Genomic DNA, 24,929 nt, shown 5'->3' on the forward strand with positions numbered 1-24,929 from the left:
ATTTAATCAAGAACTGAATATTACTATTAATTTAATAACATAAGACCCAAAACATCTCCAAGTCCAGACAATACACATGCTGATTTTCTTAAACATGTTGGCAAACAAGCAAACTCACTACTTTTATCTTGTAATCTCATCTGAAATACAATATCTGTCTGGAGAAAATCTATCATAACATCAATTTTGAAAAGCAATTATTCAACTAATATCTTTTCGAGTTATCGACAGATACCACTTACTAGTATGATAGCCAAAATTATGGAAGAGATGATTTCATAGATTGAATTGGTTCCTGGAATCTAGTAACTAACTTTCATCTTATTGAGTTGACTTTAGAGAATTGCATTCAACAAATGGACAGATTTTAAATTTTAGTCAAGATATTAAAGATATTTTAAACAGAAAACAAAACACCTTAACAATTTTAATTTATTTTCAAGGATCATATGGCTCTGTAGATATAAATCACTTAAGAAATTGCAAACTTAGGGTGTCCATGATAAAGTGTTACACTGGGCCTGTGACTTGATTATTTGATTCATTGTCACAAATATGTAAATAGAGACAGATTCATCTGGGCTTCCCACATTGTTGTTTTCAGGAATACATTTTCCAATATTAATATCGATGGTCTAACTAAAGAAATAGATCTTATGATAATCTCATCATTTGCAGATAATATGGTTCTCTAGAACAAAAAATCACAGTCCACAAATATTAATAAACTGAGCCAAAATCCCAACAGACTTTTTGACTCTACTTGGAGAACTCAAACTTGCTCAATTAAGGGAAACTTTACTAATAAAACACAATCCCAAGTTATTTGAAAATGAATAATATATAAGTTAACTTTAACAGATGATGTTAAGAAATGTGGTACTTCTCCAGACATTTTAAAAATCATTAGAAACGATAAATGATCTGGTCAGTGAGTGACTACATACAGTATTTTTTTATAGATGGATCCTGTTTACTAAGCCATAGATGTAGTGGTGTTGTAGTACAATACCAGTATATTCCCTTTTACAGGGAATTATATTCAAACACTTGTTTGCCCCATTTTAACCGTGACAACGCTTTTTAGTTTTTTAAACATTCTGGTTATTGTATTGTGTTTGTGTTTAGTGAAAGATTTTAGATAAGGGCGCAAATAGCCATAGTAGCTGACGCGCCCTTTTTAAACGCCACTAACTAACTAACTAACTAACTTCAAACACTGACTAATTTTGATAGTAAAAATTTAGATACACTTTTAAGCTTACAAAATCTCCAGTATCGACTTCATAAATCTGAGAAGGCTGTCATACTATCAGATTCAAAATCAGATATTCTTGCTGCAGTATTGGACGTAACAGCATGAAATCTCAATATTTTACAGTGTTTTAATATTTTAAGCAAAATGGTCGAATTACATCGACGACTGGTACTTCCGTGGATCCATGAACTTTATGGAGTGGGAGGTAATGAGGTAGCTGAAAGGTAGCAAAATTACTGTAAGGTTATCTATACCTGCATCTTACCACACTGTTAAAAGAATAACAAGATCAGAACATGACAATGTGGTACAAAAATCGGAATGATTCTAAAGCAAATAAAAAAATTGCAATAGGCCATCCGGCATCCACTCCACGATGGAGGAAAATCCTCAGAAGAAACCAACTAATCAGACCAAATGGGGGGTCCAAACTACCCTCGAGTGCAGCTCTGAATTTGCAGGCCAACGAGTCTACCGACTAAGCTACATTGGTGGCTCCACTAAAAATATGAAGTACATGGCACTCAGATTATTAAATTGACAAACCTAAACAATTATTCATCAATTAAGCTATAAAATATAATACATAGCAATCAAGTTAATTCAATTTAAAAGTATAAACAATTCAATCAGTTGAAATATACAGAAATTGATAATAAATATCATGCAAATTACTTCACATTACAAGCATAAACAATTCATCACTTGTGGTATACAGCCTACTATTTAATTTACAGCACATACAATTCATTAGTTAAGCTATAGGCCTACAGTCTACTATTCAATTTACAGCATATATAATTCATCAATTAAGCGAAACAAAAATATAGTACAATACATAGTAAAAATAATACACCTAATTTAATAACTGAACTTCTGTGAAAATCTACAGTGGCAGTACTCATATTATCACAGGCCATGATTGTCTCAAATATTTACAAAGAACTGATATTTCAGAATCTCCCCATGCCATTTCTGAAATCTCATTGAAGATATGGATCATTGTCTTGACTGTTTAACTTTACACAGCTTTCAATCATCTGGTTAAATATTGGAGTGCAAGATAACAAATGACATCAACTGCTGAACACTTGGTATCAATCAACCAACAACTTCATTACATTAAAGGGGAAAAAAAACTGAAAGAATTAATTGTATATAGACACAACACATAAGACAAGGCCGCTTCAGAACAGTAATTGGCAAGGCTCTGTTGTTTTAGGATTCTTATGTAGATTCAGTTTCACCTGAAAGAAAAAAGTAGCATCTATAAGTATGCCTAATTATGAGAAATAAGAGAAACGGTTGCAATAGTAGTAGTAGTAGTAGTAGTAGTAGTAGTAGTAGTAGTAGTAGTAGTAGTAGTAATGATACTAATGATAATAATGACAATAATAATAATAATGACTGTAAAGTATGGAAATTAATATTGCAATGTAATATCAAAGGGTGATTTCACACCATCAACTCTTATCATTTAGTACAACAAATCTATTATATTCAGTTGCAATCACCAGTAGCTGTTCTTTCCTCCATTTTGTTGTTGGCTGATGTTTCACAAGTCTGCTATGATATGCAGCACTATCCATGACAATAACGCATTGCCCTAATGTTCTCAGGTTAACAACTGTGTTTGCACCCACTTCTCAACTACAGGGCTATTCATAGCACTATGGTAGTCCTGACTTTTCTTTCAATTGCATGAAAAAATTAAATCAGCACCTGCAATAAAAATTATACCTGGGCATATAATTACGTCACATGAATTCACAGCATTTAAATAAAGAAAATAAAACATAACATAACATGACATGACATGAGATCCTCTTTGGTGAAAGGCTTTCCCACGTTTTTATTTAGTCACCAATTTTTATATTTTTGTACCCTGATTTAAAAAATTACTCTTGCCAAATTTATGTAAAATATAAATCAATATAACTTACCGAGTATAAATCCACCTTTCGTTCTGGCATCTAATCTTCCACCCTCATTTGTTGGTCTACGAATAACACCATTCATGTCACTGGAAACTTCACCTGGTTTATTTCATGAATAAGTGGGTGATCCTACTTAAAAAAACAGAGAGAGAAAAGCAATTCACATTGACACTCTAAGAGACACAAAAATTTTAAAGACAGGAAAACCGTTCAAGAATTTTATAACTAGCCTCTAGTTATAATATGAAACTATTAATTGCAAAACATGTTGTTCCCACCTGAATTCATTACTAGTAGCCTATATTAATTGCAATTTCATATTCCACATAAGTGTTAACCTATTTGTTAGTAAAAAATTCAATCACTCAATGTCTCACAATACATTGAAATTTACCATTCATAAAAATCCAAGTCTCATCCAAGAATACTACGGGTTTAGGGTTCTCACGCTCCACATTTCTTATTTATTCTCTTAAAAACGAATAACATCACTTTCTCGTACATGTGTATAAGGATCCCCTTTGCTCCATAGAAATTTCATCTCTTTCAAAATTTTTTTCACCGATGATAAGGATACTCTAAATAAATATGTTTCATAATCATCATTCATATGTTCCAGAACTTTTGCTGCTGTTAGTACTTCCCCTGTAACAGTAAATGAAAATTATGCCATATTTTTATACATATGACTAATATCAGAATTACATTGCATAAATCAACACAATAATTCCTGTAACTTCCCTACCTTTATGTAACTTGTCATAAATAAATCTCGCAATTGCATCTTTCGTAAAATCATCAGCATCAGTCACTGGATGTTTACATAGTCTATGTTTTCCTGGTGTCACAAGTGGGGTCCCCTTCTGTGAATTTATCACTTTCGTGGCTGTAGTAAAGCCAAGCTGTAATAACAAACAATAACATAACACTTCTAAAAATTGTTATATCATAAAATTCATGCATGATACCAACATTTACAGCTATATGAATAGAAAATGATCAACATGTTAGGTTGGATCTACGATAGGTTTAAGTAGGCTAATATTTAGGTAATTCTCCAGAAAAGCTACATCAAAGAAGGCATAATTTTATTTTGTTTAATTGATTTCTGTGATATTTACATAGTGATGAACACGTGGTTTTAGTGCACAGCCACAAATACTTTCAGCACAAAAATCCTTTGACACTTACCTGTATATTCTAATGCATTGTTGTAGTCCCTCCCTCAAACTTGTTACTAATTACCAATATAACATGTGAGAGGTCCAGGACGAAGAGAAATGGTTAGTTTCCCAGTAGTGCGTCCTCGTCCTCTCGAGTGTTATATCTTAACAAGTACGTTGGGTGGGGTAGCTTTTCTGAAGAAACACCATATTTAATATTACTTAGACCAGTCATGAATAAATTATTCAGCCAGAGTCAACGTTCCTATGCTTTATAGAGTATGTTATATAGTTATTATATAAAATTGAATTATTTTTAAGCACCATAACAGGCCAACATTCATGTAATATTTGCTGCAATATCAAGTTAATAATTACAATATGACTTGTATTTTCTTCGGCCGATGTGGCATGTAAATTGTGATCTAAACGGTTAATTTAATACCAAAAGAGAAAACTGGAAATTTACTTTCGTGCTGTTTGATTACTTGTTCGTCTAATTTGTAAATGTATTTAAGCTATCACCTACTGCAGTATTACAGTATCTTAAATGTATTTAGTTTGGCAATATGAAAATCACTGACTTGATTAAACATGTAGGCCTAACCTAAAAATTTGTTTTGTTTGACCACAATCATGAAATTATTAGTGCAAACTCCTAAAACTGAATACCACTTTGAAATGTATGCTTAAGAATACTTACTCCTAATAATTGTCCTATTCTGGTTGTAATTGCTGTCTCCGTTAGCATAATTCCTTCTTCATTATCTTCTTTCTTCAACTCATTATACACGTGAACTACAGATTTCTGAAGCGTACTCTGAATGCCACACATTTTCTTCCTTGGAGGAGTCACTGCAACACTATTTCATTTTTTTGACATAGCAATAAAAATTTAAACACGAAAGAAATTCATTAAAATTTGAAATAATATTTCTATCCATTACCCACGTGCATTATCACGCCCAAGTATATTATATTCATTCGTACTTATCTGACTATTCTTGAATTATAACCACAACGCAACACATAAAATAACTATTATGTATTAATATTAATACTAATATTAATTAATTATTAATAAGTTCGAATTTCACTATCTTCCAGTAACCGGCTGAGAAATCTAGTACAATTTTAATTTCATGGAACTCCAGTACCGGCAAATATTGTCGATATTTGCCTCAGCTGCCAACATACCGGTTACAAAATCACTACCATTTATAGTATTTGTCAGTATCGAAATTCGAAACGAAGTTGGCAAAAGAAAATTCAACCTTCAAACTAGAAAATTACCATAATCCACTAGCATTTGTAGTAATGGGGGAAAAATGGTTAGGTTTCACCCGTAGGGTATCAAGTTACCTGGTCTTCCCTATAGATGGGGTTGTGTCATCACCCACCAATGCTTGTCCTAGAACCCAAGTGCTGTTAAATCTTACTCTTATTCCTCGCAGAAGACCAGCGACCCCTTTGTAGAGGTTTCTGATTGGCTGGGAAACAGTAGTAAATTACAAATTATAACTGCAAATTCGGTTCACTTCTAAAAGTTGAACTATATTGAAAACTTGACAAAACATCTTGTGATGATATACAACCAATAATAATAGTAATAGTAATAATAATAATAATAATACCTGTAATAATAATAATAATAATAATCGTAATCATAATAATCATATTAATAATGATAATAATATAAGAGTAATAATAATGTAAACAGTTATTAATCATATTGTTACAGTCTTGCATTATCCCTTCAATGCTAAATTCTATTTCCTTTGGATCATTTTCTTTTGGTTGCTAGTGAATTATTTCTTTCGAAGTCTTCCCAGTTCAGTTCAACAGCAACAACAATAACAATAGTAGCAAATATTTTGATACATAAGACAAAGTTACATGTGTTAAGATTCTTCCTATTTTATATTGCCCATTTTGTTCATCTTTTATTACCTTTTCGTAATATAGTAGTGCATCGATCAGCCAAAACATCTGTTAACCAAAAGCATTCCAGTCGGCAAATTCAAATTTACATGCATGCCATGTAGAAGTTTCGCTAGTGCTGTTTGCGAGATATAGTGGCAAAAAAAAACGAGTCTTAGCTCTGAAGCATAAATATAAAAAGTTTGGACTTCTTTTTCTAAACTGTAGGCCTACTTTAATGACCATTTTGAACTTGTCAAACTAGGCTAGTCAGTTTTCTGTGTTATTTGTAAGACGTGTGATACAAAATAATAGTGTATGTACAGTTTTGTGTTAAATATCAGTGTTTCTTTGTTTCATAACACCGATACAATTTGTCTTCGTAAATGATCGGTTATCCGAAAAATCAGTTATCTGAACACACCCCCCTTCCCCATCCCCAATTATTTCGGATAATCGATGCTCTACTGTAATAAATATGAAGTATTTTTTTTGTAATGAAAGCATAAAAATTAACAGGGAATTTGTTAGATACTACTGGAATGTGAAATAACTTTAATGATTTTTTAATATTGTTATGATGCTGCTTTGTTCAGGGTTGGGGAATGTACGCACAGCTTCTCATCGACTTATTCAAGTTCCTGGCTCCATTTCTACGAAATGCAGAGCTTGCCAAGCCTGTGACACTCTTGTATAAAGGAACTCTGAGAGTCCTATTGGTACTTCTGCACGACTTCCCTGAGTTTCTCTGTGATTATCACTATGGCTTCTGTGATGTGATTCCACCAAACTGCATTCAGGTAGGCATCATTATGATAAAAAGAGCTAATTATTAAAAGTGTACAGCTAAACTTTGTGTGCAACTGACCATTGTCAGTGGCAGTTAAATTGTGATTGTTAGTTAGAACATAGATTCTGTAGTTGTGTGTAGTAAAATTTCATAATTTGGTGCTAACAATTAACATATAATCTCGTAAATAATATATGTGAATATGTTAAAATTCTTATATTTTAATGCGCCCTTAAGTAAAAAATGTGGAGGAGAAGAAGAATATCTACTACAAGACACACACAAAATACGGGATCACTTAGAACAGTCGTTCCCAAACTTTTTGAAGGCATGACCCCACTATCATACCGATACTTAACCCCATTCGAAAAATATAAATCCTTAAAAATTGAAAACAATAATTTTATCAAAAAAAGAATCCGCCCAAGAAATAACCAGTATGGAAGTATATGGTCCAACAAAGACACTAAATATTATTTTAATTTCTAGTGCTTCAAACTTTATAGAAGTTTGTATTCCAAAGAAACTAGTTCAATTAATTAAAACGTGTCTTGGTGAAACATACAGCAGTGTCTGTATAGGCCAGTTTCTGTCAGATGCTTTTCCAATTCACTGCAGGCTAAAGCAAGGAGATGCACTACCACCTTTACTTTTTAACTTCGCTCTAGAATATGTCATTAGGAAATTTCAGGATAACAGAGAGGGTTTGGAATTGAACAGGTTACATCAGCTTCTTATCTGTGCAGATGGCGTGAATATGTTTGGAAGAAATCCACAAACGATTAGGGAAAATACAGAAATTTTACTTGAAGCAAGTAAAGCAATAGGTTTGGAAGTAAATCCCGAATAGACAAAGTTATGATTATGTCTCGTGACCAGAATATTGTACGAAATGGAAATATAAAAATTTGAAATTATCCTTAGAAGAGGTGGAAAAATTCAAATATCTTGGAGCAACAGTAACAAATATAAATAACACTCGGGAGGAAATTAAATGCAGAATAAATATGGGAAATGCCTGTTATTATTCGGTTAAGAAGCTTTTGTCATTAGTCTGCTGTCAAAAAATCAGAAAGAATTTATAAAACAGTTATATTACCGGTTGTTCTATATGGTTGTGAAACTTGGACTCTCACTTTGAGAGAGGAACAGAGATTAAGGGTGTTTGAGAATAAGGTTCTTGGAAAATATTTGGGACTAAGAGGGATGAAGTTACAGGAGAATGAAGAAAGTTACATAACGCAGAACTACACGCATTGTATTCTTCACCTCACATAATGGTTGAATCCAGAAATGCATATAGAGTATTACTTGGGAGGCTGAAGGGAAAAAGATCTTTGGGAAGGTCGAGGCATAGATGGGAGGCTAATAATAAAATGGATTTGAGGGAGGTGGGATATGATTGTAGAGACTGAATTAATCTTGTACAGGATAGGGACAAATGGCGAGTTATGTAAGGGCAGCAGTGAACCTGCAGATACCTTAAAAGCCATAAGTAAGGAAGTGCTTCAAACTATTACTGCTGTAGCACTCCTGTAGCATAGTAATGGTGGCAGTTATCCAGTGTCCCAATTTGTTTATCTTTGTTTTCTGGACTTCCAGCCTTTTCGAGAGTGGAAGCTATTTGTAGCTATAAGTCGTAAATACAATGCATTAATACCCCAAGCTTGCAAAAGAAGCTCTTACATTTATTATAACATTTACAAACTCGTATTTATGCAAACTAAATTTCTCATCTATGATTGCTATCATCAAAACAAAAGCGAGAAATCTCCTTGAATTTGAAACTAATATCACTATGTGTGTATTGAATACAGAGTCCAGATTTGAGAAGCTACTTTCTGAAAACAAGGCACATTTTATCACATGAATAACTTCTTTTCTTTATAACTACTGATATATTTTTTTGTTCAAAATTGTGTATGTTTGTAAATAAAAAATAAATGTATGTTATTAATGCTTTCTTTGTTTTATTATGTATAGGAGATTTGTTTTAGAGCATGTATTTAGTCTGAAAGACACACTTCAATTTTTCTCATTAATTGGACATAATTTTGTGGTAAGGAATCTTTTCTAATATGAGCAAGATTTTGCTTTAAGGACTCAAAATTCTCATTTTTATATCTGGAAACAGTCTACAAGAACTTCTTATTTTCTTTTTAATGTGGAAAGTTTAATTGGGCACCTGTTTGGGAAAAATTCTTCACTTTTTCTGTTATACTGTACTTGCATCTTGCTCTTTGACAACTCTCAACATATCATTATTGGAAAAATAAATCAAGTTTGAATGTCATCATATATGTATTACATTCAAGATATTACTAGTGGTTTGAGCAGTGAATGCATGCACTGGTTACAATTTTCATTAAAGTTCAAGTTCTTTGTTCAGTGACGGTTCATGCCTAAAATGACAAGGGGTTCACTACTTTTATGATATTACATAGTTTTCCAACAATTTAAGCAATATCTCATTTATTTCTGAAAAATAAAAAAAATAAATATATTACATTTCTTTAAAGTAGATAATTACCTTAAAATGAGTCATGATGATGATGATGATGATGAAGAAGAAGAAGAAATTGAGTCTCCTGTAGATGTATATTTGTTCTGAAAATCCATCCTTTTCTTTTTTTGTGGTGAATCTATCGATTACTTTCTCATTGAAATCCTGAAGCCTGTGGATCATTGCTTTGTCAATAGACAGCATGGCGAAAACGGACAACCTATCTTCATCCATGGTGCTTCTAAGAAATGTTTAATCCATGCCAAAGCAGAGAAACATCTCTCTGCTTCACATGATGTCATTGGAATAATAGCTACTAATTTTAACAATTTCATAACATCACCAAAGGGTTCATGCAAGTTGTTTGCAATTAAAAACTTAAGAAGGGCTATTGCACTTTCCATATCTTGAAAATCATGTCCAGAATAAATTATCTGTAATTCAGTTTTCAGCTAAGTTTCTTCAAAAATAGATAGGACTGTACAACAGCAGAAAGAATATCTTCTGGAAATTTCTTTTTGAATGAAGGGTCAAGTAATGTAGAAGCCAATAAGTGATTGGAGAAATCAAACCTTTCTTTGCTGCGATGAATGATTATGTCACACACTTCCTTTGCTGCTACATTCCTTGTGTTATATATGGCCTCTCATCTTTTTTTTTCTCTCTCTGTAGTGATATTATCAATATTGTCTTTAATTTTCAAAATTTCATTTTCGAATGATGTCACAGCTTGCTTTATTGAGAGGGGGTTGGTGTTGCGTTTTTGTAACTGACTATATAAGATATCCACATAGGGCATTATTTTATAAAATACTTCTAACCAAAATGAAAATGTTGGCTGCTGCAGTTTCAACTTTAGACCATAAACTTCATTAACAGTCATTTTCTGGTTGCTGTTATTTTCAGTTGTTTGGAGACACTCTAGGATGGACTCTTTATTTTCATAAACTGTAAGAACTGTTCTTGAATTGACGTTCCTCTCGTGGCTGATCCCTGAGGAACTCTTTTTTTACAATAGCATCTAGGACAGCAACTCTTTGAGGTGAATGAGAGAAGAATATTGGTACCTCTGCAATAGTACTGAAAAATAGTTTGAACTCGTTTGTTTTAACTAGTAGTCTGGACAAGAATTAAGTTTAGCTGGTGTGGGTGATAAATTTTTTAGATAATTTCTGCTCTCTTATGCATATTTAACTACTACTAAGTAAGTTACGAAGAGGTAGACCCTGGTCTCCAGTTTTTCAATGGCTTTAAGCACAAACGAGTAGTGTGCTACTAGGAATTTCAGGCTCTCCTACAGACCAGTCAAACTAGTGCCTTGCCCTGTATAGGTATTCACTGGAATTTAAGAGCCAGCTGTCCTTAGTTGTCAATTTCTGAACTGTGAATAAGTTGTTTCTTTTCTTCTTCTTCTTCTTCTTCTTCTTCTTCTTCTTCTTCTTCTTCTTCTTCTTGGTGGCTTCCTCAAACCAAGTGCATAAACAGCCAAATATATTGGAATGTTTGGCCATCCCTATGAATCACACATTCCTTCAATGTGGTTGTGACAATCATCCCTTTCACTTCAAGAAACTTTAAAAAATTTCAGCGTAAAGATGTGGAAAATGTTAAAAAATGATAAAATATGCAGTTATATTCAATATTAAATTAAAATATGAATTTTTCACCAAAACTGTTGAAGTATGCACAATATACAAAATAAAATTGTTCTTTTTTGTGAAGTTTATTTATACATGCTTTAACATCTGTAAAATTGGTCTCATCCGATTAGTCTTCATTTGAAACAAAAATATATATGAGTAGTTCTTAAATATGACATATCAATACAAACTCATTTTCATGTTAATCCTCAATCTGCTGATCACCTTCTGCAGAGCAAGTGAATGTGGATATGGTTGACTCATTTTTCTAACTTTGCAGGTTGGTTTCTTCTGCAGAATATCTGTCCTTCATAGTGAAAGAAACTACACTTAATTTCAAAAACATAAGAAAGGAAGATAATTGAGGTTTTATAAATCAGAATGTTTCCATACTTCAATTTTGTCAGTTTAGGTTTTATTTAATAATTTTGGTTTAAACACATATGTAACATTATAATAAAACAAATTTCGTAAGAATGTTTTCCCCTAATATTATTCTTTCCTGATTTTCAGATGAGGAATCTGATCTTGTCGGCATTCCCCAGGAACATGAGACTTCCTGATCCCTTCACACCCAACTTGAAGGTGGATATGCTGCCAGAGATAGCTCATGCTCCTCGAGTCCTGACGAACTTCGCGTCAATGATTCAGCCAATGAGCTTTAAAAAGGTACTTAGTACATTGCTAGTCATCTTCCTCTACGTGTTAAACGACTTCTTTAAACTAATGACAGGTGATTGACTGTCATTCACTCAACTTGTATAAAGACACTTACATGTTATCCCACTCTCTGTTCCAGCTAACAATGTAGGTGACTACCATGTTGCTATTAAATCATGTTTTGATGGTGCTCTGCAATATCTTTCACCTTATATAACACCTGTTAGGTTAATATCCATCTTTGGCTTTTTCCCTTCAAAATTTCTCTAGGTTCCTTCAATGAAACGTGACAAATGGAGTTAGATAAGTTGCCTACTGGGTCACATAAATATTTCCCAAATTCTCTTGCAAGGACGCATACCTGCATACTGTTAGTTGAATTTTCTCTCTTTATCTTATTTGAATGATTTAAATTTCTTCCATGTCCTTTTGGGCAAACGAACCTTGTTCATCCTGTCACTATGTTTTACATTAGCACAGTTAACTGTACTGATATTTCTTTATACTTCTGCTGTGTGAATCCTAAAAAAGTGGTTTTAGGACCTAGTGCAGTTGAACTACTGTAGGTTTTTTTTTTTAGTTCCACTTCTATATTCCAAAGTTTCTTTTTCTGATCCTTGTTTCAGTATTTCAGTTCCCCCCCTCCCCCCCCACCCTGCCTTCCGTAGTGAACCTGTTTCTTGATTGAAAGTGCACATGTACTTGGAGTATTTATGTGTGATGGAATGAATTTTCCATATCTCTTAATTCTTGAATTCCTTAGACAAATGCTACTTGTGACTTCAACATAGGAGGAACAGTTATCAAGATTTGCAATATTTTCTATTAAGGTTGTGTTAAAAATGTTTCATGTTTATTTACATATTGATTGACTAGTCGCCTGAAACAAACTAATACCTTTGAAAGTGATATTGAGGTTAAAATTTCAGATAAGTTGGAATATATATAGTAATAAATTTTATAGTTTCCATCTACAAGTTATCAATTAATAGAGAAACAATATTCTGTTATTTCACATTACAAGGTTATAATTCCACTAATATTTTCGATTTTTTTTTAAATCATCTTCAGGTGGAAAGACATAAATTGACAAATTGAGCATAGGTGAAATACAAGAAAAACATATCGTCGTTGTTCCTGCAATAACTCCTATGTGCAAAATATAAACATTTTCAGTAGGAAGAAAAAACCCATTTATTCATTCTATGGCAGTGGTACATAGAAGATTGTGAATGCTTACATTGTCGAAAGAAAGAAAAATATAATTGCATATAGGAGATTTTATTATTTGCTGTATCACTATTTAAATAAGGTATGGTTCTAAGTCATTTTTAACATGTGATAAACATTTGTAAAAACTAACACCTGACGAAATATAATCGTAATAAATGTTATAAACAGTGAATGCATATAAGCATTTTGCTAAGAGAATATTTTAAAACTGTTGGATGTTTATGTTACAGGACCTGGATTCTTACTTAAAGGCTAGAGCTCCAGTCACCTTTCTTTCTGAGCTGCGCAGCAACTTGCAGGTGTCAAACGAGCCAGGCATGCGGTACAATATTCCTCTGATGAATGCATTGGTGCTTTATGTGGGCACACAGGCCATCAACTTCATCCGCAACAAGGGGCTCACTCCCAACATGTCGACCATTGCTCACTCGTCGCATATGGATATCTTCCAGAACCTGGCTGTGGATCTTGATACAGAAGGTACCAGCCTCACATGGATGTAATAGTTTCGTGAATTTGTAAATTATTCGTTTTTGTGTTGTGTTTCAACAGAACCATAAACTTCAGTTAAGAGACATTTATTATTGACAAAGAAATTATCAAAGATTCTTGGAAGTATAATAGAATGATTCCTAGTAGTGGTCTAGTAGTTACCATGCTTGACTTTGGGTTCGAGGTTCACGTCTTCAAACCTGGCTAAGGGTATTTAATTTTTTAGAGCAATGTAAATCCATAGTATGGCTTCATTCAGAAGGCAAGTAAAAGTGGGAGCCCTTATACGTTTGTGGAACACGCACGTGTGCGTGCGCGCGCACACACACACACACAATATTTATATACAGGCGACAAATTATTAACAAAATTGAAGATTTTTATCACATATTTTTACAAAATTTTACTCTTCAATTTGGACTACAATTGACATTTCCGTTTAATATAATGTATAATGATAGAAATATGCTAAAATGTCAACTGTAGTATAAATTGAAAAGTCAAATTTTGTAAAAAAGAATATATAATAAAAATCGTCAATTTGCTAATAATTTGTCCACGTGTGTGTGCGTGCGTGTGTTTTTTTTAGTCAACTGTCCAAAAACAGATCTGAACCTGACAATTGAATTGATACCAAGAAGACACCACTTACGGGGCAACTAGGCCAGGAGATAATGGGATGTGTAATATATATATATATATATATATATATATATATATATATATATATATATATACCTGTCCTTTAATGAGAGGGCTCAAAGTAAAATTTACTGGTCATGTCTTGCCCGTGTCAAAAGCAAACACTGGAGATAGCATAATGGCCTGTATGGATAGCTAAACTGTGTAATGTATATGGATTTGTCTCTTCTACCTGTGATACATCTACCCATCCATCGATAGAAAGATTAATGATTTCAGTGGTGCTCATTGTGATAACGAAATTTTTTGCGGTATCCAGCACAACACTATTCAACCTACATATTAAGGATTTGCCTAAAACTTTCAGTGTAAAAAGAATACAGTGCACAATGTTTACTGATGGGTTTTGTGCCACAACAAAAACCAAATCATACTGCCATAAAACTGACTTACAACCATGTTTATATCCATGATAAAACTTAATGAATGGACTACAGTAAACAACATGACAGTAAGTCAAAACAATGCATCAATACTTATTTCTTCGACGTCGAAGTGAAACCTCCAATATCAACATAAATGGTAAACTTATTAATAAAGGTAATTGTACAAAAAGGAGTGCATCTAGACAAAAAATTAAATTCATCCTAATATGTCAATAGAATGAAAGGGAAAAAGCCACAAAAAATTCACTATCTTCAAAAAATTAGTAGGAATGAAATGGAGTGCTGTATTAGACACACTCAGCAAAACCTACAGATTATATTACATGAAACTAGCTATCACATATGTAACACAGAACCCATAATTACCGCCTCAGGAATCACAACACACTGAATCGCACCTCTGATCACATATATAACAGATCGGCCATCCCCATGTTAAAAACGGTAACTTGTGGAAGAGAACAACCACCAGGATCGCCACTGTCGATTAACACGTTGACTGCCACTTGACGCGTATATATGTCCCTATACATGCTGTGAGACGTATATATGCTTCAAGCGGCAGTCAACATGTTAATAACGACCGATAGATGAAAGTACAGTTGCTCCAGGCAGTTCAAATGAGAATTATAATGTGACTTCTTATGCAGTAGCTAGATGGGAGCATAGTGAAATTGATAAAAGCTGTTGCCGTCAAAGCCTATAAAGCTGAGCAATCTGTTATATATGATCTGGGATTGCACCAGCCAATAAACTCCATAGACGACTACATACATTATAATTTGAACCCACAAAAAAAAAAAAAAAAAAAAAAAAAAACAGATAGATCTACTAAAACAACTGGCACTGGAAACTCTACAAGAACATTTCCCAGAAGATCTGCTTATCTACACCCATGGATAGAGAACGAAGTCCACAAAAGAAAAAAGCTGGAATTGGCATATATTTAAACGAATTTTCTCATTACATAGTGGAGAAAAACAGTACAGTCTTTACTGCAAAACTATTGTAAAAGTAACTGAAGTGGTCCATCTACATCTTATTAACAGTCTACTGCAATATCAAAACATAGTATTCCTTATAGACTTCAAAGCAACCATTCAAGCCATCACATCCAATGTAATCCCTAAAAGCAATATGAACATTACCAGTGTTACTATTGTCCTTCCCATTACCTCTGCTACTTGCATCTGCGAACTTACAGTGCTGTGCCAGATTAAAACTTAGGTAATATGTTATATTAATAAAGAAGTTTTCAAAATGGGACATTTCTGTTTTATGACATCATAAAGGTGCTGATTCGACTATTGTTATAAGTTCATCTCCCCTTATCTGCATGGCTGGTGAATTTCCTAATGTTTAACTTATTTTACCACTCCTGACTGGTGTTTATGTTATCCTTCATGTGTCAATTGTGTGCATACAAAGATAGAGATAACCACATGAAATCTGCATGGTTGGTGAATTCTCTTCCCCTGAAATTAGCTATGTCAGTCTTATCTTTGCCAGCATGCAGTAGAGGAATGCAGTGTGTCAGTTAAAAATGAGTGCAGTTTATTAAGTTAATGAAACATATTCTGTGAATGATGTGATATGAATTATGTATAACACAAAATGGGCAACATTTTCAGCAACTACTGTATGGAAGGTGAGTACCAAATGTTACTAATGTAACAAAGTACATAAGCTTTAATCTGGTAAAGGACCGTGAGTTTGCAGATGCAAGCAGCTGTGGTAGTGTGGGAGACCTGCTACTGGTTGCCCAACATAAACCACAGAAACATTTGCTGTTACTCATTGTAGAAAAATCTTTCACTGTCTCTCAAAAGAATAGAAATAGTGTTGCATTGGATTTCCTCATACTTGGGGATGATGGGAAATGAAAATTGCTGACCAACTAGCAAAGAAGGACACAACTATACTACTGAAATCTACTAAAAAACACAATCTTACATGGTAAAAGTAGACTTTGAAATAACAATAGACAACACCTGGAAGAAACAAATGGAAGAGAAAATACAAGGAAAAATGTGGAAAGATATTGAATATGTAGAGAAAACCTCCCTTCATGCACACGGACACACACACACACACACACACACACACACACACAGAGAGAGAAAAGAAGCAGCAGCATTTTCAGATTATATACAGGACATGACTACTGTTATTGCAAGTTATCTTGAACTTCCTGAGTGGGGACAGAGGGGCAGAGGGAAGGAAGCGTGTAACTTGGGTGGAGCCAACTGAGTTGTTTGCACATGCTCCGCATCATACTCTCTTGTCAAGAAACATAGAACTATTTCTTTCACTGCATATCAGTAGTGTTACTATGGAGCAGCAACGAGGGTAGTAAATATGGTGAAATCACACCACCGAGGAGAAAAAGTAACCACAGCAGAGAAAGAGAAATTATGTCAAATATAATTAAGTGTTGCGAGGAGGAAAAATTAAACAAAAGTTTGCTGGAACCTTTTGATAAGGAAATACTCTGGCAAAAGTAATAGTTACGTGAAGAGAATTAAGAATTACAACCGAATGAATCTCACACTACTCTGGGAAAGAATAGGTATGTAATGTTTAGAAATTATTGCTATAGTAGTTATGTACAATAGTGTGTGTACTGTGAGCGACATAATGACTTACTGTTGTAAGTTATTATTTTGTTATAGTTCTGCAAAACGTGTTATTTCATTTCAGAATTAGGACTTGTGTAAAGTTGAAGTGACGACTTCGTTCAACATGTCATTCGGAACACAATCGAAGAATTCTATCTTGTTCAGAAAGTAGTACCTATGATTAAAAAGCTAATTGCGAATGGATGATGCCATTGACGAAATAATAATTAATTTTGGACCAAGCGATGATGGCAACAATGACAGAGATATGGATTGTGTATAATTGTAAATTAATGTAAATTCAAATAATAAGCCTGTAAAATATTGTTATAAGAATATGTATATATCAGCTGTGAGTGTGTCATGAAGGCCTATATAATGTATAGAAATAGCTATAGTAACTTCGCCATTGCTGGTCCCCAGCCCAGATGAGAGATTATATTTAAATACTTACTCATTACAGGTTAATTAAAACCTGGTACGAAACCATGTTCTCCTCTCAAAACCGGAGTGTCTTGAGATGATGATGTCTGTACTGAACCAAGTTATTTTACAGTAGGGAGCCGTAAAGTGAAAGAACCAACGTTTTCTGAAAAGATTCACGTTACCGAGGGAGGGGCATCCTTGCCGTGCTGTTACGTTGATGAGTACATGCCGTACCGAGCAGTTCGAAAGACAGACTTAGGGGATGTAAAGTTCAAGATAACTTGCAATAAATGTACTGTCCATGTCAACTGACGAAAATAGGGCTCCGAGACACTGACCACTGAACAGTCTTCAATGAAATGCATCTCAAATGCAAAGATCTAAATCAAGATGAAGGAAAGGACATTACCAGTATAATTGAAAAGAAGGACAGTGAAGGGAGTAATATCCACGAAGGCCAGCCATTAGAAACCAACTAGCCATTTTTTGCTTTTGTGCTGTCATTGATGTAGCAACATCCACTTTCCTTGCTCTCACAGATGATGATGTTTTTACACCAATGACGTGATGCAAAAATTCAAACATTTCGAACCACTTTACATAGAATTAAGTTCTCTTGAGGCCACAGCTGGCTTAAGTGCTAGCGCTCAGGTTTTCCATTCCGGGCAGCCTGAGTTCAATCCCCAGTCGGGTTTGATGGAATTTTGGTGGACAAGGCAGATGTTGCAGATGATTTTTCTTGAGGTACTCTGTTTCCCTCTATATTTCACCATTACCACCTTCCCCTCATTTCATCTGTCATCTGCAATAGTAAAAATAGGCTGAGGTGAAATCTTGGAGTTAGGACAGGTTTCTGACGCTGATATAGGAAGGGATGACACTCTGGGCCCCTTGGACTTACCAGGCTACTTGTATGCAGATGGGACCTGTCTCTATCAGCCCACCTGTTAGCATCGAATTCACGAATGCCACCCAGGCCACCTGTCAGACTTGAACATTCATCGCATGTATAGGGCACACAATGGGCCAAAGCATGCCTAAGTATATAGATCCGTCCCAGGTCCAGCCCTCATAAAGCCAAGCAGCCATCCAAATTCCCTTGAAGATATGAATGAAAATAATCCCAACTAAACATAAGTATGAACTTACATGTATAAATTTGTTTCAATCTTCTCAAATCCTCAAGAGCCAAAGGCACACGTGGGACTAACTGCAATGAAAGATCTAGTCCCAATACTCTGAATTCTTAGAAATTAGAGAAAGACTGATAAGCAGCTCTCCTTGTCTATACTATTTCCAACTGAAGATTGAAGTAGGCATAAACAAAACCGAAATGTATTACTCCACAATTGCAAGCTGAACTTAATAGCGGCTCTATCCTCTCCATATCTGACACAACTACAACACTATAACACATGCTTCGTGTACTGACTGCTTTAACAATAGGCTACTACAATACAATAATCACTGTCGTCTGCCACGAATAAACTGTTGTGACTGAGACATTGACCTCGACCTCAGATGGTGCGAGAAAGATGAAGTCGGAAATTCACAAAGGCATCTTTCACGTGATCAAGGCATGCATCTCTCACGTGTTTGTTCTCAGAATGCACACACACCAGTTGCAGAGGGGAGACGAATTTTGTGCTGACAGAGATGGTGATTCCATAACACAGGGATACAGGGATATTTGAAGAATATTCATTAGTTAGATATATCAGTATCGAAGAGTTCATTATTTCTGTACTGGGAATAGTGGATTTTCTTTTTCTATAGATTCGTGATTGAATGTTATTCTTTTAAGAGCGGAGAATTTCTTTAATTCTACAGAAATTTCTTTGAGGTTGGCAACACTGAATCTCGCACTGTGTTATACTAGCTGTGCTGATGTGCTCTGTGAAGCTGCAGATCACCTTGGGAGGAACTTAATGTCTATTACGCATGCGCGTTGCCATAATACACGTTACAATGATTTATCATGCAATGTCTGAAACTACTAATATGAACATATTGTTTAAATCGTAACAAAGTATTTTTATAAGCATGTTTAATTTACCCATATTCTATGTATGTTATACATTTTATTATTTTAAAAGAAACTGTTTTAATGTGATGAAGAAGATGACAAGTATGAGCTTGGAGGCATTGTGCATTCAATAGCCAATCAGGAACCATCATGCCACGTGCATTTATTTACATTTACTTCAGTCTTTAGCTAACACATCAGTCTCTTTGTTCAGCCTTTGTTACACATTGAAGTTCATTGTTATCCATATTGTAACTTGCTACAAGAACTAATTTTGTGTTTTAATTTCAGGACGTTATCTTTTTCTGAATGCAATTGCAAATCAGTTGCGGTACCCAAACAGCCACACACACTACTTCAGCTGCACTTTACTTTATTTATTTGCTGAAGCCAACACAGAAGCAATCCAAGAACAAATAACAAGGTAAATTGCTTCACTTGCTTTCATTTATTAAGTTGTTGGCATCTTTGATTTTGGTAGCAGCTTCTTTTTAAGACATGTTGGTAGTATCTGAAAATGAGGTGGAGAAAGAGCCCCATGCTTTCTTGACCTCGTCACTAGGGCTGGTATTCATAGTCGACACTTTATATCATCACTTTGCAAAGTGACACTTTTGACGAAAGTGGCTCTTTCATATTAGTGGTATTCATAGACGATTGAAGAAGTGCACTTCACAAAGTGTCACTTTACGCCAGCAAAGTGTAGAGTTACAATTTGGTTGGTAATAGAAGTCCCACAATGCCTTTCAAAACAAGTGAACAAACAATAACAAATTAATGACGTATAACCTACAAATTACAATGCTTGTGATTTGAATTGGGAGCCTATTGATTGCGCGAGGAAGGAAATATATATTTAAAGTTGTTTTATTTCAGTTTCTAGTTTTTGTTGCCGATAGTTTAGATTATTTCAGTCAGTTCAGATATATAACATTTTATTAAATAGTTAGTGATACTGCTGGTGAAATTAGGTTAGGTTTTGTACAGTACATAACATCCATTAATTTATATTGTTAGATTAGGTTCTGTACATATCTTTTTCATTGATTTATGTCGCTAAGTTAGATTTTGTATGCATCCGTTCCACTGATTTATACAGTTTGGTTAGATTTTTGTAGCCTACATGCCTACATATCTTCTATTAATTTATATAGTTAGGTTAAGTTGGACTGAGTAGGTTAAGTTTTGTGTATATATAATCATTAAATTTATATCGTTAGGTTAGGTTTTATACGTATCTGCTTCATTGATATATCGTTATTTTCATTTTTGTCTTTTTCGTGAATAGTGAATAGAAGTAAAAAAAGAATGAGATAAACACATTACTACTACTACTACTACTACTACTACTACTACTACTACTACTACTACTACTACTACTACTACTACTACTTTCTCTCTCTCGTTTCCATTATTGCCTACTGTTCAGGAATATTTTGAATGCCAAATGTTTCTACAATGCAAAACAAAATAGGCCTAATAGTATGAGATCTCTTTTCATGGTGAGGTTATGACTGCACATGAACTAGAGACATAGATGTATTGCTTACTGGCGTGAAAATATATATTACCGGTATCAAAACAGTAATGATTATATCAACATCATGATAAATCTTATCTCAAAATACAGGTAGTCAACAAAAATCAAAATCATTTTAAACCCAATATAATTATGGAATCTGCTTAGAAGGCAGGCACGTGAGGTCTCTCAATGCTAATTTAGATTGAAGTTAGTTTAATATTATTTAAGTTAAAAAATTCGTTTCAGTAATAAAAAATAGGTTATTAGGCATATCTACCTACATATCACTTCATCGAATTGAGGTTATAAATATACGAATGTTACTACAGAAATACCTGAACTATAATATTATATATATTAATGTATGGTACATATCTGTAGCATAGAATTTTAATGCAGTCAATAACTGTATTATTGGAGGCACTGGTAAACGTCTATTATTCGTTTTTGTCAACCAGTCATCGAAAATATAAGCAATCTCAATAAGTTTCTTTATTAAATCGGAACCGTTTTTTTTTAATTCTATATCATTATAAAATTCCACGGGATTGTCTTTAGGCCTATCTCTAATTTGTACATTGTCCACTAATTGTGCCATCTCTTCCGCACGTTCTAATAATCGACAACTTCCAAGACGTCCGCCATTTTTATACAAAGTGCCACTTTCGGCTCAAAGTGTGGTCGGAACTACACTTTCATCCAAAGTGTTCCTTTGCACCAAAGTGTCGACTGTGCAACGGAAAAGTGATACTTTGCGTCTTCCAAAGGACACTTTAATCGAAAGTGTCGACTATGAATACCAGCCTAGAATAAGGTGGAAGATAATGTATTTTGGGTAATTTTGAGAAGAGAAAAAGAAATTGACCCATTTGTTCTCTAACGATACACATTCGAATAAGTTTGTGCAATGGGTCTATTCTCTATATTAAATTGAATTTTTTGCGAAAAGAAACAGAAGTCAGGAGACCATGTTTTGAGGGAAATGACTTTAAAGTTTTCTTGTACTAATAATTTTTAATAAACATCAAGTGTATAGCTGGTTCATCTTTTTAGGTTTTTTTTTTTTTTTTTTTTTTTTACTCAGGTCCTGGCAGAGTGAAGGGTGATAGTGGAGTGGTGGAGAATGATGACAATTGTGAGGGAAAACAGGCGTGTTAGTTTTCTTTTTTGTTCTTGTTTGTTTGTTTGTTTGTTTGTTTCTTTAGACTTTAAATAGGCTGAAGGCCCAATCAGAAAAAAATGTTGTTCTTAAAGTTTGATATTACTCATCAATTTCATTGAGTTTTATTAATTTGTTTTCATTTTGAAAAGTGTAAGAATTCACCATTTTTAAAAAAACGTCCTGAATACTGAAAAATACGCAAATTTTGATAAAATGAAAAAGTAATTATAATTCATTTCATTAAATTTGACATTACTACAAATTCCACCTATTATAAATACAAACACATTATTACAGTATAATATATTCTATAAAAACAACAAGTGAGAGAATGGCAGTGCTGAATAACAGTTTTGATTTCAACATTGTCAGATAATACCTATCACACATTCAAAAGCAGAGATAATAAAAGTAACTGCGCCTTTTCATAAACTCCTAAATTATTTCTTTTAAATCATAAAGAGTGACTATAAACAAGGAGAACCATAAAAGTATTTGTAAAATGCTTTGTCAGATTTTCTTATCAAACCATTATGCATTAGGCCAGCGGTCGGCACTTCATGTGGCAAGTGGCAGCTTACATCATACTTTTGTAGGAGCAGTTCCAGGATACAGAACTGCACGCATTGTATTCTTCACCTGACATAATTAGGAACATTAAATCCAGACGTTTGCGATGGGCAGGGCATGTAGCACGTATGGGCGAATCCAGGAATGCATATAGATTGTTAGTCGGGAGACCGGAGGGAAAAAGACCTTTGGGGAGGCCGAGACGTAGATGGGAGGATAATATTAAAATGGATTTGAGGGAGGTGGGATATGATGATAGGGACTGGATTAATCTTGCACAGGATAGGGACCGATGGCGGGCTTATGTGAGGGTGGCAATGAACCTTCGAGTTCCTTAAAAGCCATTTGTAAGTAAGTAAGTTCCAGGATAGCCAAGTAGTTGTAACTAGCGATCAGCATATCTGTTTCCAAATCATTAAACATAAAGAGTGCAGCAAAACGAATATTTGTAGAAGAATGGGAAGAGAAATTCTTTTGTTGTGCACAGGAAGAAAATGGAATATATGTTTATGTTCTAAACTACTTAAATTTTTTTTTTTTTTTTACCTTGGGGATTTAGTGAAGTGAATTTTTAATGGCAGGCAGAGTAACTATCTCATGCCCCCATGTTTAGATTGCTACCAGTGCACTTCATTTAAAAAAAAATAAATAAATAACATAATAGTAATTCATCCCGGGATGAATTACTATTATGTTAAACTGAATAGTTTGTTACTTATGCCTTCTTTAAACTGAACATGTAAATTAATAGTAAAGTGGCTGGGACTAAAAAATTATTTCGTTATCCTGAAAAATTCGTAATTTTAAGTCATTGTTGCCACATTAGGAAGTTCCCACGAACTTTCGTTTTCAATAAATATTCGAACCCAAAATTAGTGTATTATTTGTGTTGTGTGATGTGTTTTAATAAAGAAAATCCACACAGTTTTTATGTTTATTTAATTATGTTCGAGCTGTCATTGCTGCCACATTAGGAAGTTTGCACAAACTTTAATTTTCAGTGAATATTCGAACCTAAAATTAGTGTGTTATTTGTGTTGTGTGATGAGTTTTAAAATGGGTAGAGGACCCGACACTGCAAGGCACAAGGGATAGAAGAAGAAGAAGAAGAAGAAGAAGAAGAGTTTTTTAATAAGGAAAATGAACACAGTTTTTATGTTTGTCCAGTTACGCGCAAATGATAGAGAAATAAGCTTCACATAGCTGCAGTTTCAACATTTGGCACCGTGAAATACGAACTTTTTTTTTTTTTTGTAAACCGTTATTTATTCAATTACCCGACAAAATCGCGTAACTGGAACAAATCTGGTCTCTTTGGTGCCGGATAAAAGGGATTCTACTGTATCTGCCTTAGTTGATAACCTGATTAGCGAGAAAAAAACTTCAAGTACAGTGACTGAGGAACACTTAACTAATTTGCAACAAACTAAATCCTACGAAACAACAAAGGAAGATGTGTACCTGTGTTGGAGGAAAATGACAACAATGTCAAATCCTGTCATTGGATAATAATAATTTCCATATACTGTACACGTATGACGATGATATTCTGTAATTTGAATGATCACAAATGCTGAAATACCAATTTGTTTCTTAGCCAACCTTGTAATACAAGGAATCCGAACTTTGGTTTTAATTTTCGCAATGTGGTACCTTATGGTAATCAATAGAGCTCGATATTTATGACCTAAAAAGTTTAAAAGTGGCACTGAGTATATCTCATTCATTTACACTGCTTTGGAATTAAAGAGTCTTTGCTGAACATATCGTCTTTCAAATGAAAGGAGACTGTATCTATGTAAACTGCGCACCATAGATTTTGCTATCTATGATGATTATACTGTAATCTTTGTTTTGTTTACATTCACCGTCAAAAAATTAGTGAATAGATTCCATAACAAAGTACCTAGTGATAATGAGG

General features: G+C 34.0%; 1 protein-coding gene and 1 long non-coding RNA gene across 9 annotated transcripts in view; one reads left to right on the forward strand and one right to left on the reverse strand.

Annotated features, from left to right (window-relative positions):
* The window catches only part of Not1 (CCR4-NOT transcription complex subunit 1), a 177,008-nt gene that overhangs the window by 143,002 nt on the left and 9,077 nt on the right, over positions 1–24,929 (forward strand). For all 7 annotated transcript variants that reach the window (XM_069845568.1, XM_069845567.1, XM_069845569.1 and 4 more), the window contains 4 exons: positions 6,875–7,078; positions 11,725–11,880; positions 13,335–13,584; positions 20,046–20,178. In XM_069845568.1, the coding sequence (XP_069701669.1) occupies positions 6,875–7,078; positions 11,725–11,880; positions 13,335–13,584; positions 20,046–20,178 (743 nt within the window). The remainder of the gene's footprint in view (positions 1–6,874; positions 7,079–11,724; positions 11,881–13,334; positions 13,585–20,045; positions 20,179–24,929) is intronic.
* Positions 1,252–5,735, reverse strand: LOC138713454 (uncharacterized). 2 transcript variants are annotated; one of them, XR_011335873.1, is made up of 6 exons: positions 5,062–5,735; positions 3,941–4,097; positions 3,590–3,840; positions 3,202–3,327; positions 2,773–2,980; positions 1,252–2,505 (listed from the first exon to the last, which is right to left on the reverse strand). It is a non-coding gene; the product is annotated as an uncharacterized lncRNA (long non-coding RNA). The 2 variants fall into 2 exon arrangements; XR_011335872.1 differs by having other exon boundaries at positions 3,941–5,729.

This window comes from Periplaneta americana, chromosome 14 (genome assembly GCF_040183065.1).
Source record: "Periplaneta americana isolate PAMFEO1 chromosome 14, P.americana_PAMFEO1_priV1, whole genome shotgun sequence".
Taxonomy (NCBI): Eukaryota; Metazoa; Arthropoda; class Insecta; order Blattodea; family Blattidae; genus Periplaneta; species Periplaneta americana.